The following is an 18,271-nucleotide window of genomic DNA, read 5'->3' as shown; positions in this document are numbered from 1 at the left end:
CCTGTGCACTTACTTGGTCATCTCCCCAGATATCGCCTCTCTCATCCGATACTGTGTCTTGTTTCTCCTTCTGACTCAGGATTATCCACCCACACTCCACTGCATGTCTTCTCAGCCTTAACCAGCATCGTCCCACTGTGTTGCAGGGACCCTCACTGTGCAAAAGCCCAGCCCTGGACCTATCAAATTGCTTTTTTATATTTGCTTCCTGTTATAGACCCAGTCCTGGGGCTGCTGAGCCTTGCTGGAGAAAATTACACAGATAGGTGTCAGTAAATGTATAGTTGCTAACCCGACTCATCTTTTTTTTTTTTTTTTTATTCTTATGTTAATCCCCATACATTACATCATTAGTTTTAGATGAAGTGTTCCCCGATTCATTGTTTGTGCACAACACCCAGTGCTCCATGCAGAATGTGCCCTCCTCAATACCCACCACCAGGCTAACCCATCCTCCCCCCCCCTCCCTCTAGAACCCTGTTTATTTTTCAGAGTCCATCATCTCTCATTAACCCGACTCATCTTAAGGCTGCTGGGCATTCCTCCTGTGCTGATCCTAGTCTTCTCTCTCCCATTTCACATAGCATCTATTTCATATTCTTTCCATTACCCTCATATTTCTATCCTGCCCCCTCTTGCCTGCATCACCTTCCTGCTACTCAGAGAAATACTTCTTCAGACTGGAACGCCCATTCCTGCTGGCACATCTACACCCTGTGCCTTCACCCGTTCTCTCCTCCTTCTGTCCTGTCCTCTGTTAGGCCAGTCCGCCTCCCTGCCACGGGTCCTGTCTCTTCTCACCCTCACAGGGACACAGACCTCTCGAATATTGTTTTTGCTCTTTTGAATATGAATTTTAGCCCTCTCTTCTGGGTCTTTTCCTTCAGTGTAAACACAGGATAGTCCTCCTTTTGGCCACTGTTCATTGGTCAAGGAGTGCACACCTGACTCAAGCTGGACCAATCACAGTTCTTCACCAGGATTTTGTATTTGAAATGAAATCCTGTTTCTCTCTCTTTGGGTGGATAAAATTCAGAATGTGTATATTTGGAACTGTTGGGAGTCAAGTTTTTGTTTTTGTTTTTTTTTTAAGATTTTATTTATTTATTTGACAGAGAGAGCACAAGCAGGGAAAGCAGCAGGCAGAGGGAGAGGGAGAAGCAGACTCCCTACTGAGCAGGGAGCCTGACATGGGTCTCGATCCCAGGACCCTGGGATCATGGCCTGAGCCAAAGGCAGATGGTTAACTGACTGAGCCACCCAGGCACCCCAGGGGGTAAGTTCTGCCTGAGGATTGGGGAGTAGAAAAAAATGATAGAGAAGAATATGAATGAATTTGAATAAATTATAGCGGAGATGCAAAAACAGCATTTCCTGAGTTCTTTACAAGCAGTGATTCCCAGCCCTTTTCATGTCATGACCCACATAGAAAATGGTAATATCAGTCCTGCCCGCCGAGGGAAATGGATAAGGCTGTGCTTATGGCTGGTTGGCACACCTGTAATCTGAGCACAGGTTAGGAAGCTGTATTCTGCAGTGTTCTGGGAGAGCACACCTGTAACCCACACCCAGGTGGGTCACCCTTTTCCAGTATCTGGTTCCAGTTCTTCGCCTGGATCCCAGTCTGTGGGTCCTGTGAGTTACCCACATAACAACCTTCCCGTAGATGTCATTTCCACGCTGCCTTCCTGAACTTCCAGATGCTTGTCCCATGTGCTGCAGTAACACCCTGGGCCCTGTACTCAGATTATCTCATTATTTGTGTACCCTGTAGTACCAAGAGGGTAGGAGTCACATCTGCCTTTTCATCATTATAGCCCCAGTGCCTTGGAGTGTAGTAAACATCTCCTGAATGAAGGAATTATGCTCTGTGCAGATAAAAAGATTAAGAAGAAGATTGCAATTGGAACAAAGTCTTAAGTAAATATTCTTTCTTTCTAAAGGAGACAACTTTGAATGGGAGCCCTGGAAAGGAAAGTGCATGAGAACTATGTCTTTTTGGCATTATCTACCTATAGCAGTGTTGTCAGGCCATGAAATCTTTCAGTTTCTCATATTTTGACTTGAATTCATATTGGAAAATAAGACTCAGGCCATTTTCAGAATAACAAATCTCTTGTGGAAAAAAATGCTTTAAAAAAACCCCGAGAATAAATATACAGGCATAACAACATGGGTAGTTTCTGTGTGTTGTGCACTGACAGAATTATGTGTCCATTCTTGTTTGTCAGTACTGAAGAGTACAAGGAGGGCCAGTTTCCTTCTTCCAGGGTGAGTCTCCTTACCCTGGGGTTCTCCTTCATTCTCTTTCTTTCTCTGGAGGTAGTCCTTTACCTCCAATTTGTTGTCTGTCACAGAATTTCCTGGTTTGCTGCTTCACTTCACTTTGGTATGAGAGAACCAGACCATAGGTGATTAAGTGACTAGTAACTGTGTGTGACCCCACGTAGTTTGGCCCAGTTTTTTAAAGCATTAGTTTCTTCTAGGGTCTTCTTCACTCCTTTGGTTCTTAGGCCCCACGACTATGGCTTATAGTAATTTTAGTAAGACTCCAGTATGCTTTGAATTTTGGCTTAAGTTTTTTCTTTATTCATTTTGTGGCTTTTGGAAAAATAAGGTTCTTCATTGGGACCTACGCATATCTCTGTTTAACAGTGAATTTATAAGCTGTCCATCTGGCTCTCTCCAACAGCTTGGTCTGCCTTCTTGGCTTAGACCTAGTCCTTACTTTTGCTTCTCTTTGGTTTTTGACATTTCCTGTACTTTTGGTTAAGATTATGACTCTTCTGTCCTTTCTTTTTCACTTCTATTTTGTTTTGCTAACAACCATACATTATCTTTGCAAAATTATGTGATGAAAGGAGATACGGCTCAGCAGCAATTATTTAACAAATCTTAGGGAAAACGAAGTCATAATCCTTCATAGGTTAATTTAAACATTTAATGTAATTTCAAATAAATTCCTGATTGGTTTGGGGTAGAGTCAGGTGGATAAGAGGGAATTTGGCTAAATAATTTCAAAATTAATCTGGAAAAAATAAATATGTCAGTGGCATAGAAAAGTTTGAAAGAGAAGAGGATGGAGTCAGGACATAATTTGCCACTGGTACTCTAAGTAGTCTCCTTGGCTGTCTTCTTAACTTCTTCTAGTCAATTATTTTTTTAAAAAAAGATTTTATTTATTTATTTGAGAGAGAGAGGGAGAGAGCACAAGCAGGGGGAGCAGCAGAGGGAGAAGCAGACTCCCTGCTGAGCAGGGAGCCCGATGTGGGACTCGATCCCAGGACCCTGGGATCATGACCTGAGCCGAAGGCAGACGCTTAACTGACTGAGCCCCCCCAGGCGCCCCTGACGGAAGGTCTTGCATGATCTCACTGTGGATACTTCTCCAGCCTCAGCTCTGGCACACTCCTCTTCCCCCTCCATGCTCCAGTTGCAGTGAAATGCTCTCAGACTTGCTAGTGCTCCCTCTTCTTTTTCACTTCCAGAGCTTTTCAACACGCCTTCTGCTCAACCATAAGACATCACTCCTCCAGGAACTGCTTTCTCATTCCCCAGGTCCAAATTAGGGGCCCCTTAGCTCCCTGTCCAATTCCTATCATACGTATGACACTGTATTGTCACTGCCTGTGGATTTGTCTCCACCCTCCCACCGGCCTGTATGTGCCACAACGACAGAGACCAGGTGTGTCATGCTCACCATTTCAACCCTAGGATTTAACACAATGCAGGTACTCGGTGAATGTTGGCCAAATGAAATAATTGTAAGGCTATATACATTCCCCAATACAATGGTGTGATGATAAGAATAAGCAGACAGGGGCGCCTGGGTGGCTCAGTCAGTTGGGCATCTGCCTTTGGCTCAGGTCATGATCCCAGGGTCCTGGGATCGAGTCCCGCATCGGGCTCCCTGCTCAGCGGGAAGTCTGCTTCTCCCTCTGCCTGCCACTCCCCCTGCTCATTCTCTCTCTCTCTGACAAATAAATAAATAAAATCTTTATTAAAAAAAAAGAATAAGTAGACAAATTGATGGAACCGGAAAGACAGCTCAGGAGACTGTTACATGGATAAAAATTTAGTAAGTGATAAAGTATGCATCATACATCCAAAGAGGAAAGGAGTATTTATTTGATAAGCGGTACTACCACAGCTGGTTATTAGTTTAGAAAAAGATAAGATTTAGAGATGAGTCCAATACAATACCCCCAAAAAAGTTTGCTAAGGAATTAAAGAATTAAATATTTTTAAAAACTGGAAGAAAATGGATGTGAATATTTACAGAAGAAATACTCGTAGGGAATACTTAATAGAGAATATTGTAGAGAAAAGACATTTCTAAGGTAGGGTATGATCACAGATTTGACCACATAAAAGCTTTAAAAGCACAAAGTACATTACATCCTGGGAAATGATTCTAGTAAATATAACAAAATAAATAAAAATATATTACATATTAAATATATGTAAAAGGAAAGGAAAAGAGAAAAGCTTAATATCTTGAAAGAATGAGAACAATTCTAAACACAGTAGGTAAATGCACACACGGAAAATGAACAGACCATTTGCAGAAGTGAAATATAAAGAGCTAAATAAAAATATTTTTAATTTTACCAGTAGTCACAAACTGAAATATTAAAAAAATAAAATACTGATTTTTTTTCTGTCCAAGTGATCAAGAATTTTTTTTTTTAAGTTGGAGTCTGGACATGGTGAATGAGTATCCTCACACCTTGTTGAGTACCAATATCAATTGGTAGAGTTCTTTTGAAGGTTTTTGGCTCTGTGTACATCAATACCAAATGGTCATATACATTAATACAGAAGTAATTCTACTTCTGTGAATCTAGCTAGGGTAAGGAAAAATTTTAGATACAGATAGAGCTTTAAAGGTTTTCTTTTGAGAGAGAGAGAGAGTGCGTGTGCACGAGAGTGGTGGGAGGAGCAGAGGGGAAGAGAGAGAGAGAGACAAACTCCAGCAGACTCCATGCTCAGTGCAGAGCCTGACTTGGGGCTCGATCCCGTAATCCTGACACCTTGACCTGAGCTGAAATCAACAGTTGAATGCCCAATTGACTGAGGCACCCAGGCACCCCCAGATAGAACTTTAAAAGTTGGTCATCAGAGTGTTTAGTTCAGCAAGAATTAGAAGTAGTCTAAACGTCCAGCCGAAGAATAACTAAATGGTGACTTATCTAATTGATAGAATAATACATAGCTATTAAATATGAGTATGAGCCACAGCTGGGAAAAAAGATCTTCACAAGATTATATCTGACAAAAGACTTCTAGCCAGAACACATAAAGAATTCCTACCAAAAAAAAAAGACAGCCTACTTAAAAAAAAAAAAAAAAGGCACTTTAAAAGGATAACAAGATGAGTAAACATTTAGAAAGTCCACAATATCATTGCACATTAGGGAAATGGCAAGCTAATGGCAAGGTAGCATTAGGCATTCCCCAGAGTAGCTAAAATTAAAAACCAAATGTTGGTAAGGAGATGAAGCAAGTGAACCATTACCTATTGCTAGGGAGAGCCTACATTAATTCCTTCACTTTGGGACACTCAGTATCTCCCAGGCTGAGTACACACCTGTCCTGTGACTCAGACCTTGTACTGCAACGTATACACTGAGGGGGGAGATGAGTTCACATGTACATCAGAAGACATAAACAAGGTTGTTCCATGCAGCTTTAATCAAAGTAGCCCCAAACTGGAAACAACCCAAACATTCATAAACAGGAGACTGCAATGGGACACCTGGGTGGCTCAGTCAATTAAGCATCTGCCTTGAGCTCAGGTCGTGATCCCAGGGTGCTGGGATCGAGCCCCACATCGGGCTCTCTGCTCAGCAGGAAGTCTGCTTCTCCCTCTCCCTCCGCTTGTGCATGCGCACATGCGCGCTCTCTCTTTGTCTCAAATAAATAAAATCTTTAAAAAAATAAACAGGAGAATGCATTAATACATTGTGGCATATTCCTATATGGAATGTTGTGTAGCAGTAACAAAAGAACAAACGAGGGACCCATACAACAACATGAATGAATCTCACTGACATCATGGTGAATAAAAGAAGAGAGACCAAAGGAGCACATAGGAAATGATTCCATTTACGCAATGCAAGAACAGGCAACTTAATTGATAGTGACAGGCGTCAGAATAGTGGTTACCCCTGGGTGGGGAACTGACTGCAAACACGCCTGAGGAAGCCCTCTGGTGTGATGAAAATTTCCTATTTGCTAATCTGTATGGGGTTACAGAGGTCTATACATATGTCCAAATTCAGCAAACTTTACAGTTCGTATGACCTAACCCTTTATATTTCTCATTAATAAAAAAAAATTGGGAAAAAATGACATGTGGCCTTGGACAAGTCACTTCATTTTCCTAAGCTTCAATACTCACATATGTAAATTATGATAATACCTACCTTGCCGGTTTATTAGAATAGCACATGGTGAATGTGTAATAAATGGCAGTTTATTTTCAACTAGAAATATTTTTAAATGCTTATGATATGTGAAAAACGTATCAATTGAATAATATGGTTGAAGAAGTAGAAAACAAAACTCCCTTATGCATTAAAAAATTAATTCACAAAATATATTCAGTGGATTAGATGTCTTTAGTTGGTGGGATTTGTTTTTTCTTCCTGTTTTTAGTTTACAGAAAGTTTTAATGCGCATTGCTTTTAGAATGAAACCTATTAATTTTCAAACATTAAAAAAATTTCAGTCAAGGGGCGCCTGGCTGGTCCAATCAGTAGAGCATGTGACTCTTGATCTCAGGGTCATGAGTTTGAGCCCCAAGTAGGGGGTAGAATAAACAAAATTTCAGTCAATAGTAAGCTCAATATGAAGCAACAATTAGTGTGAATCTTTCTATATTGATTTTTTTAGATTGAATTAACTGAAGAGGAGTAACTGTAACAAAGGAGTGATTTTAGTTTTATGTGCCACCATGTAAATAACCTAGATGTTCAGAAAAAACATGGCAAGGACAGTATATGAAAGAAGACAGAAAGAACTGGTCATGGTTCTCTCAGAGAAGAAATACCGAGAAGGATCTGATGGCTGTTTTCAAATTAGAAAGGCATTCATGTGACAAAGAGTTTGTTGTGTTCTCTGTGGTCTCAAGCAGAACCAGTATCAGCAGGTAGAAGCCATTCCAGGGAACCGATTTCTGGGCTGTATAAGAAAACCCTTTGTGGCAAATGCTATTCATTCACGTATTCAAGACATTGATGGAGAGCTTTTTTGTTGTAGGTGCTCCACTAAGCATAGAGTTCAAAGAGTAAGACATGGTCCCTTCAGTGAGTGTGTACAGTGACAAAGGAACCTGTGCAAACAATAACAATGTTTTCAATGCTACGGTAGAAGTATGAACAGAATGTTATGAGAGCAAAGAGGAGGCAGCATTCTCTTCTGCAGGGAATTGGAGGAGGTAACATTTCAGTTGAGTATTAAACAATGGATTAATCAATGTTTGCCAAGCATCCATGCAGGGAATGGTATCTGGGGCAGAAAACCAGGGCTGTGTTTGATGAGCCTGTCAAGATATGTCTGGGACCAGATTGTTTAGGACCTTGTTTTGTGGGCAACGGGAAGCTCTTAAAGACATTTAGGAAAGGGAAGAGTGTGTGTTTGGAGGGCGGTAACTCCAGCCACGCTGGGTAAGTCCACCTGGATGGGGGAGAGACTGGTGGCAAGATGGTAGTTGGGGGAGCATCCTATCCTCGGGGGGGCAGATGATGACGGCCAAGGAGTTGAGTGTTAGTGGAGTGAGGGTTTGACCGCATAGCATGCATTCCTGAGGGAGACCTAAAAGGTCTTGATGACAGATTGTTCATTGGTTCAGGAGGTCAAGGAGAAGAAAAAACTGAGGATGATTCACAGGTTGCTAGCTTGTGAAAATGGGGACCTGTTGATCCTGACCTTACCCACAGGCACCTTTTGATCATGGTTGTGGGGACAGGGGAGTGGACACTTTCACCTGACTGTCAGCTCCTTGAGGGCAGGTACCATATCCGTTTGCTCACTTCTGTCTTCCCAGTGATGGACAATGAATGCACGAATGAATGAACAATTTGCCATTTCTCCCAATGTGGCCTCCTAATTTGGTGGCAATTCTTGGACTTATGTCTTTTGTACTTAATTAATATTGCCCAGGTTAAAAATGATATCAAATATTAAATTTTGGAAACGTGGATTCATTGGCTCATTGAACAAACACTATATGCCAGGCACCATTCTTTTTTTTTTTAATTTTTTTATTGTTATGTTAATCCCCATACATTACATCATTAGTTTTTTTTTTTTTTCCTAGGCAAAGAACTTTATTAACCTTGTTTCAAACTTTATTCCCAGGCTTCTTCAGCTTAACTAGCTGCAAAGAATGGATTGTGTATAAGCAAAAACTGAAAAGAGCTGCAGTGTCCAAGGGGCTTGGGCTTAAAAATATTAGAGATCTAGATTTTATCAGATCCACGAACAAAATTTTAAAAAGCAGTCATAATATAAAATAGCAGCTCCCAGTAATTTCTTCAAGTTTTATGTTCTTCAGAAGTTGACTCAATTCAGTTTGCTTCATTCTTGGAAGCTTCATCAAAATTCTCCACAAGATCTGGAACTTCATCATCATCATCCTCTCTGGTAGCAAGTGGTGCTTTTCCATCCACAGATTGTTTGGGCAGAGCTTCAGCCAGTCTTCTTAAACTAGTCAGACTGTCTGCACCAAGTTGGTTTAAGATACTGGGTAGCATTTCTGTCAGCTGCTTTGTCTCAGCATGGCCTGTAATGGTGAAAGTGTTCGCTGCCAGTGATGCCTGAACTTTGGGGTTGTTAAAGTGGATCACTGTTCCTTGGTTTGTGAACATATTCACTTCTTCAATACCAGAGATATTGTTTACCCCTAACTTCTTTAAGGAGAACTGAAATTTTTTATCATCTGCTGTAGCCGTTCTATGAACCACCTTCTTCTTTCGGCGAGCAGTTCCTTTCCCACCAATGCGCACTTGTGCTTGCAGTTTGGCGAGTTTCTCCTGGTTCATGATAGTTTCTTTCATCTTGTTGGAGCGGAAATGGGACCGCGCGGGGGAATAGGGTTGGCGCTCAGGGGGTCTCGGGCGGACCAGCTGAGATTAGGAGCACACACGTGGGGACGCAAGATGGCAGCTAGAGGGAGTACATCATTAGTTTTAGATGTAGTGTTCCATGATTCATTGTTTGTGCATAACACCCAGTACTCCATGCCGAACGTGCCCTCCTCAATACCCATCACCAGGCTAACCCATCCTCCCACCCCCCTCCCCTCTAGAACCTTCAGTTTGTTTTTCAGAGTCCATCGTCTCTCATGGTTCGTCTACCCCTCCGATTCCCCCCCTTCATTCTTCCCCTCCTGCTACTTTCTTCTTCTTTTTTTTTTTTCTTAACATATATTGTATTATTTGTTTCAGAGGTACAGATCTGAGATTCAACAGTCTTGCACAATTCACAGCGCTTACCAGAGCATATACCCTCCCCAGTGTCTATCACCCAGTCACCCCATCCCTCCCACCCCACCCCCCACTCCAGCAACCCTCAGTTTGTTTCCTGAGATTAAGAATTCCTCATATCGGATGCCTGGGTGGCTCAGTTGGTTAAGCGACTGCTTTCAGCTCAGGTCATGATCCTGGAGTCCCATGATTGAGTCCCACATCGGGCTCCCTGCTCAACAGGGAGTCTGCTTCTCCCTCTCCCGCTTCCCCCCTCTTGTGCTCTCTCTCTCTCTCTCTCTCTCTCATTCTCTCTCTCTCTCAAATAAATAAATAAAATTTTAAATAAATAAATAAAAGAATTCCTCATATCAGTGAGGTCATATGATACATGTCTTTCTCTGTTTGACTTATTTTGCTCAGCATAATACCCTCCAGTTCCATCCACGTCGTTGCAAATGGCAAGATCTCATTCCTTTTGATGGCTGCATAATATTCTATTGTATATATACACCACCTCTTCCATATCCATTCATCTGTCGATGGACATCTTGGCTCTTTCCACAGTTTGGCTATTGTGGACATTGCTGCTATGAACATCGGGGTGCACATACCCTTTCGGATCCCTACTCCTGTATCTTTGGGGTAAATACCCAGTAGTGCAATTGCTGGGTCATAGGGTAGCTCTATTTTCAACTTTTTGAGGAACCTCCATACTGTTTTCCAGAGTGGCTGCACCAGCTTGCATTCCCACCAACAGTGTAGGAGGGTTCCCCTTTCTCCGCATCCCCGCCAACATCTGTCGTTTCCTGACTTGTTAATTTTAGCCATTCTGACTGGTGTGAGGTGGTATCTCATTGAGGTTTTGATTTGGATTTCCCTGATGCCGAGCGATATTGAGCACTTTTTCATGTGTCTGTTGGCCATTTGGATGTCTTCTTTGGAAAAATGTCCGTTTGTGTCTTCTGCCCATTTCTTGATTGGATTCTTTGTTCTTTGGGTGTTGAGTTTGATGAGTTCTTCTTTTTTTTTTTTTTAATTTTATTTATTTATTTGACAGAGAGAGACACAGTGAGGGAGGGAACACAAGTAGGGGGAGCGGGAGAGGGAGAAGCAGGCTTCCCGCCGAGCAGGGAGCCTGATGTGGGGCTCGATCCCAGGACCCAGGATCATGACCCGAGCTGAAGGCAGACGCTTAACGACTGAGCCACCCAGGCGCCCCGAGTTTGATGAGTTCTTTATAGATTTTGGATACCAGCCCTTTATCTGATATGTCATTTGCAAATATCTTCTCCCATTCTGTCAGTTGTCTTTTGGTTTTGTTGACTGTTTCCTTTGCTGTGCAAAAGCTTTTTATCTTGATGAAGTCCCAATAGTTCATTTTTGCCCTTGCTTCCCTTGCCTTTGGCAATGTTTCTAGGAAGAAGTTGCTGCGGCTGAGGTCGAAGAGGTTGCTGCCTGTGTTCTCCTTTAGGATTTTGATGGACTCCTGTCTCACATTGAGGTCTTTCAACCATTTGGAGTCTATTTTTCTGTGTGGTGTAAGGAAATGGTCCAATTTCATTCTTCTGCATGTGGCTGTCCAATTTTCCCAACACCATTTGTTGAAGAGACTGTCTTTTTTCCATTGGCCATTCTTTCCTACTTTGTCAAAGATTAGTTGACCATAGAGTTGAGGGTCCATTTCTGGGCTCTCTATTCTGTTCCATTGATCTATGTGCCTGTTTTTGTGCCAGTACCATACTGTCTTGATGATGACAGCTTTGTAATAGAGCTGGAAGTCCAGAATTGTGATGCTGCCAGCTTTGCTTTTCTTTTTCAACATTCCTCTGGCTATGCGGGGTCTTTTCTGGTTCCATATGAATTTTAGGATTATTTGTTCCATTTCTTTGAAAAAAGTGGTTGGTATTTTGATGGGGATTGCATTAAATGTGTAGATTGCTCTAGGTAGCATTGACATCTTCACAATATTTGTTCTTCCAATCCATGAGCATGGAACGTTTTTCCATTTCTTTGTGTCTTCCTCAGTTTCTTTCATGAGTATTTTATAGTTTTCTGAGTACAGATGCTTTGCCTCTTTGGTTAGATTTATGCCTAGGTATCTTATGGTTTTGGGTACAATTGTAAATGGGATCGACTCCTTAATTTCTCTTTCTTCTGTCTTGTTGTTGGTGTATAGGAATGCCACTGACTTCTGTGCATTGATTTTCTATCCTGCCACTTTACTGAATTCCTGTATGAGTTCTAGCAGTTTTGGGGTGGAGTCTTTGGGGTTTTCCACATAAAGTATCATATCATCTGCAAAGAGTGAGAGTTTGACTTCTTCTTTGCCCATTTGGATGCCTTTGATTTCTCTTTGTTGTCTGATGGCTGTGGCTAGGACTTCCAATACTATGTTGAATAGCAGTGGTGATAGTGGACATCCCTGCCGTGTTCCTGACCTTAGGGGGAAAGCTCTCAGTTTTTCCCCATTGAGAATGATATTCGCTGTAGGTTTTTCGTAGATGGCTTTTATGATATTGAGGTATGTACCCTCTATGCCTATACTCTGAAGAGTTTTGATCAAGAAAGGATGCTGTACTTTGTCAAATGCTTTTTCTGCATCTATTGAGAGGATCATATGATTCTTGTTCTTTCTTTTGTTAATATATTGTATCACATTGATTGATTTGCGGATGTTGAACCAAGCTTGCAGCCCAGGGCTGAATCCCACTTGGTCGTGGTGAATAATCCTTTTAATGTACTGTTGGATCCTATTGGCTAGTATTTTGGTGAGAATTTTTGCATCCATGTTCATCAGGGAAATTGGTCTGTAATTCTCCTTTTTGATGGGGTCTTTGTCTGGTTTTGGGATCAAGATAATGCTGGCCTCATAAAATGAGTTTGGAAGTTTCCTTCCGTTTCTATTTTTTGGAACAGTTTCAGAAGAATAGGTATTAATTCTTCTTGAAATGTTTGGTAGAATTCCTCTGGGAAGCCATCTGGCCCTGGGCGTTTGTTTTTTGGGAGATTTTTGATGACCGCTTCAATTTCCTTAGTGGTTATAGGTCTGTTCAGGTTTTCTCTTTCTTCCTGGTTCAGTTTTGGTAGTTGATACATCTCTAGGAATGCATCCGTTTCTTCCAGGTGATCTAATTTGCTGGCATAGAGTTGCTCATAATATGTTCTTATCATTGTTTGTATTTCTTTGGTGTTGGTTGTGATCTCTCCTCTTTCATTCATGATTTTGTTGATTTGGGTCATTTCTCTTTTCTTTTTGATAAGTCTGCCAGGCACCATTCTTGACTCTGGAGGAAACAAGAAAGACAAAAATCCATGCCCTCATGGAATTTTCATTCTAGCAAGGGGAGAGAGACAATGAAAATAAGAATGAAGAAGGAAAGATGGTGGCAGGTGCTGTGGAAGAAAAGCACAGAGTGGGGTGAGGGAGGGTTGGGGCGTGTGGTGTGCAACTTTCTAAAGGGTGGTCAGGGAAAGCCTCACCGAGCCAGCGACATCTGAAGGAAGTGGGGACATGAGCCGTGCAGACAGTGAGGAGGGGAGAATCCCATGCAGACGCAAAGATCAGTGGGGTGGGAACTTGCTTGGTGTATCCAGAGCCACAGTGAAGAGGCCAGGGAGGCTGGAGCAGAGTGGGGGAGGGGGGGCGGCAGGGAGGGAGCAGGTGGGTCAGAGCTCGGGGTGAATTGGAGCCAGGAATGCTGATGGAAAGATGTGGCATGTTTCTGAGCTGCAAAGCCTTGGAGGGTTTGAGCAGAATGACATGATCGGACTTACGTGGCCACAGAATCCCTTGGAGAACAGACTGAAGGAGAAGCCGGGCCAGAGGCAGGGAAACCCAGTGGGAGGCTATGGGAGAGTCGAGGTCAGAGAGATGAGGGGTGCTTGGAGGCGGTGCATAGGCAGGTTCTGGATATCGTCTGAAGGTAGGTATCGCTGACAGACCAGCTGCCGGCTGGAGAGAGCGGGCTTGGGGACAACGTAAGGAACTCAGTTTGAGCACATGACATTTGAAACGCCCAACATACATCCAGGTGGAGATGCTAATGAGGCAGCTGGATCTACGTTTCCGAGGTTTAGGGGGGAAGTCCAGACTGAAGATCTAAATTCAGTTCTGAGGGAACTTGTTAAGTGAGTGTAATTTAGGACTTGAACACCCAAGAAGGGAGAATGCCATACACAACACTGCTTTAGAATCAAGTGCCTTGGGAAGATTGCAGATCCTGTTTTGTAGGCACAGAAACGTTATATAGATCAGATAAATTAAGCTGCTAACTTGTACCCAAGATAAAAGTTGTGTGCATTTTAAAGGACAGTGCATTCTTAAGTCATGTGTAACCCATATTATTTATGTTTGCTTTTTAGTTTTACTTTAAAAATGAAACATGCGTCTTAAGTCAATAAAATTAGTGAAATTGACATTTTTAAACGCAGCTGCCTTGACTCCAAATTTCCTTTCTTAGCTTGTTTTGCCCTTCTTGTTGGTGTTTCTTCACAGATTTCAAATTTAACAATTGTACAATATAATTAGGAAACAGTTCAGGGCTTACTGGACTTAATCCCTAACTTATGAATAATAGCTGTCAAAAGATTGGGAGCTATAAGAGATATTTAAGCATTTTTATAGCTAAACATTTCATAATGTATAACCGCTAATATCCTATTTAGCATTACTTAGAAGAGCCTGAATAGTATTTACTATAGTAAGAAATTGTGGAAAATATCCATCTTGATTGATACCAGTGGTATGAAATGGGGATTTATTTATTGGTTAATGAAATTTTGTCCCTTCCTTTTAATATTTAGCCTTATGTACACTATTGGGTGGTATTTATTAAGTGTATGTGTTGTGGAGGGCATTTGACTGTATCTGGGGTTGGGCCACTTCTTCAGGCACCACCTGAAAAAGACAGAGCCTGAGTTGGTGAAAAGGTAGAACTATATTCATTCTTGTTTTCTAAGAATGATTTATGGAGAGGCTATTCTGTTTCAGGCCTTTCCTTTAATCTAGCAGGTGTTAGCTGTAGAGAAACTGAAAATAGCACGGAAGGTGGTGGGGCACCATACAGTGTAGGTACTCTGGTAGGAGAAAATGGAATCACTGTTACACTGACGGGAGCGGACACTCGTGTAACACTATGTGTCAATGACAGGTCTCGCACCTTATACATCTTCACTCTGAACAACAGTCCTAAATTATCTCCAGTTTGCCCTTGGGGAAACAGACAGAGAGCTGTAACTTGCTCAAGTTCACACAGCTAAGTGGTAGAGCCAGGATGTGACCTAGGTAGGTATCACTTACTTTTTTGAGTACTTCCTTCTTTCCACGCACTGTACTGAATGTCTTATGTACATGCATCTGATGAATCCTTTTACCGCACGTGGAATATTGTAAGCCTCCATTTTATCCCTGAGGCGGCAGAAGCTTAGAGAGGCAGTTACCTGAAATCACACTGTTAGTAAGTGGCCGAGCCAAGACAGGGGCTCAAGTATGACTCAGAGTCTGCCACTGCATTGCTTCACTTAGGAAAAGTCAGGAGATGGTGATAGACACCTTGCACTTACATGTAATGACCATGGCATGCCTGGTTACCTGATCAGGTATTTTAAATTCCAGGAAAAGCAGCAGGTCAACATGAACTTATCTAAATATTTGCTTAATAATAATATGTAGGGGCGCCTGGGTGGCTCATTCACTTAAGCGTCTGATGCTTGCTTTCGGCTGAGGTCACGGTCTCAGGGTCAGGAGATCAAGCCCCACGTTGGGCTCAGTGCCCAGCATGGAGCCTGCTTAAGATTCTTTCTTTCCCTCCCACGCCCCCCCCAAAATTAAACAAAAAAGAGTAATATGTAAATGTAACATTCCCAACATGTTATATTAACTCTAAAAAGGGACGCCTGAGTGGCTCAGTCGGTTAAGCGTCTGCCTTCGGCTCAGGTCATGATCCCAGCATCCTGGGATCGAGTACCGCATCGGGCTCCCCGCTCTGCGGGGAGCCTACTTCTCCCTCTGCCTCTGTCTCTCTCTCTGTCTCTCATGAATAAATAAATAAAATCTTTAAAAAAAAAAATAACTCTAAAAAAGTAATCAAATTCTCTCGGGCACAAAATGAGTTAATAATTGCAATACAGTATTTTCACTGCACACAATTCCAGTTATTTGCATTATACCAATAATTAATTACATTGGGTTTTTTTACTGTGTTTATTTAGATTTGAGCATATGTTACTTTGTAATTGATCCTAAGCTTTCATATTAAAAACAAATTAGTGGAAGCCTGATGATCACATTCCTCTTTAACAGATATTTTAATGGGATTACTAAGTATTTCATTATCTGAAAGCACTTAATGCTCTATCAGCATGGGTTCTCCTAAGCAATGTTCACAAAATTAGTTAGAACAAAAATGAAATTCCATCTGTGAAGATTTATCTTGCTGCCATTATTGGAAGGTACTTTTCATAGGTTTTTCTGCATTAAAACTCAGCATGATCTAACAGAAAAAATATCAAAGACTATTTCTTTTTCCTCTAAGTGAATATGATGTGCTTTGAAAAAAATGTTACTCTCTTTCTCAGCAGAATTTTGAAAGCATTTTCTGATTAGATTAGTACTCTATCAAAATTGCTGCTCAAAACTGCTGCATTTAAAAAAAAAATTCATGACAGTATTTCTTCTACCTATTGATCGATCACAGGTCAGTGATAAAAGAAAAAAAAAAAAAAGGCTCATCCTTCCCTGTCTTTTGCACTCGTGTCAGTATCTTTTAAAATCTTTTTTCTTTTGTTGTAGAAAATTTAGAAAATGAGTTTTAGGAAAAGAAAAAAAACTGTAATTCTTCTATTTAGTGATAACAGTTCTTAATATTTTACATTTATTTGCCCAGACTTTTTTCCCCCTATCTATATAACTATAGATAAAATAAATGCCTATGTGATTTTAAAAATTAAAAGCAGATTCATGCCATATTTAAATAGGTACAAAACTGTATCTTTTGTGTATTGTTTAAAAACATTTTTATGTCAATAGATAATATCCCTGCAGCACTGTTTTTTTTTAAGTAGGCTCCATGCCCAGAGTGGAGCCCAACTTGAAGCTTGATCTCACGACCCTGAGATCAAGACCTGAGCTGAGATCAAGAGTTGGACACCCAACAGACTGAGTGAGCCACCCATGTGTCGCTCTGAAGCACTATATATATTTTTTAAATTTTTTATTGTTATGTTAATCACCATACATTACATCATTAGTTTTAGATGTAGTGTTCCATGATTCATTGTTTGTGCATAACACCCAGTGCTCCATGCAGACCGTGCCCTCCTCAATACCCATCACCAGGCTAACCCATCCTCCCACCCCCCTCCCCTCTAGAACCCTCAGTTTGTTTTTCAGAGTCCATCGTCTCTCATGGTTCGTCCACCCCTCCGATTTACCCCCTTCATTTGAAGCACTATATTTATCAGCTTTATGTTCTGCTGTATTTCAGAGCCACAATTCTCCCTGCCCCACTGTAGTCCAATGTGAGCAGGAGTGCTGTGCTGCTATACATTTTTTTGTGTTATATTCAATGATAATTATGTTGTGATAAATGGCATTTTCACTGGATGGAAGACTTTGCATTAATGATGAATATCTTGATTTAAATGTTATGACTCTGTATTCACCCCAGTTATTCAGAACACAGTTGAGGCAGAAAAAGTAAATTTAATTTCATGAAAGCTGCAATAGATTAAGTGTAATCAGTTCACGTTATTTGTAAGGAGACCACCTCAGGCCTTTATCTGGGGCTCTTTTTCCCTCTAATTTTAATTAGGACTTCAGGGCCAAGCTTCAGTTACCAGGAAAAAATTGATGATATCTCTATTAAAATGACTAAACCTCTTATGTCAACTCTTATTCTTAGAAGAAATGTTTATTTGATTAACGGTAAGGGGTTGGAGAGAGACCTTTTATAATAGATGGTGTGCTAGACGCTTTTTATTCACACTTCACAAAAAACCCACCAGGCGGGGATTGTGTTCTATCAGTGCGTCTGTTTCTCTGCTCGTTTCCTCATGTGCTGAAGAAACAACAGGAGACTCAAGTTGCTGCTAAGGCAAGTGAGAAAACTGAGGTAGTGCCTCAGGAATGACTGGAAGCCCATGTTTCTAGGATTCATGCGGAGGGGAAGGTACTAGTCAAAGTGGAAAAAATAACTTTTGATTTGGGCACTTGACTTTATCCATGTATTTGAAAACGGGTATGTCTGATGTTCCAATAAACATCTGCCAAAAAAAAAAAGAGTAGGGGGATAAAAGTGCCCTGAGAAGCCCTTGCTCAAAAACGCCCTCCATATATCTAGTTTCCTGCTCCAGTACCTGCTCCACTCTGCCCTGTTAGCCGACTCTTTTTTGCTACTATTTCAAGATCTCATCTTAAAAGTAAATGTTTTGTAGTTTATTTTGGCATCCACCCTAGCATATTTTCTTTCTATCATTTCCATTTTTGTCCCTAACTTGTTTTCTCCTGCCTGGGTGGAACCGAGGCGGTGTAGCTCAGGGGATCCCAAGCCTTGGCATCAGACCGAGGTTGACATCCAGACTCTGTCATTTACTGCTAGCCTGGCTTCAGGCATGCGGGCTTGACCCGTGTGTGCCTCAGTTTCCACAGCGGTAAAGTACAGAATCAACAGAACCAGTAATACAGAATAGAGCCCCCAGAGGCTTATTGTAGTTCAAAGGAGGAAAATGCATAGAAAGTGGCAAAACTTACTCTTAAACCCCTTTCGCTCTGTTAACTAATATGAAGTAACTGATTTTGC

General features: G+C 41.4%; 2 protein-coding genes across 2 annotated transcripts in view; one reads left to right on the top strand and one right to left on the bottom strand.

Moving 5' to 3' along the window:
* The window catches only part of MYO1D (myosin ID), a 358,238-nt gene that overhangs the window by 41,893 nt on the left and 298,074 nt on the right, over nucleotides 1–18,271 (top strand). The window lies entirely within an intron of this gene.
* Nucleotides 8,330–9,181, bottom strand: LOC118025335 (transcription factor BTF3-like). Its single transcript, XM_035027809.1, has one exon. The coding sequence runs from the start codon at nucleotides 9,060–9,062 to the stop codon at nucleotides 8,574–8,576; it is 489 nt and encodes a 162-aa protein (XP_034883700.1). The 5' UTR covers nucleotides 9,063–9,181; the 3' UTR covers nucleotides 8,330–8,573.

This window comes from Mirounga leonina, unplaced genomic scaffold (assembly GCF_011800145.1).
Source record: "Mirounga leonina isolate KUSES-001 unplaced genomic scaffold, KU_Mleo_1.0 Mir_200, whole genome shotgun sequence".
Taxonomy (NCBI): Eukaryota; Metazoa; Chordata; class Mammalia; order Carnivora; family Phocidae; genus Mirounga; species Mirounga leonina.
Note: the sequence above shows the minus strand (reverse complement) of the source record. Positions and strands in the feature narration are given on the sequence as shown.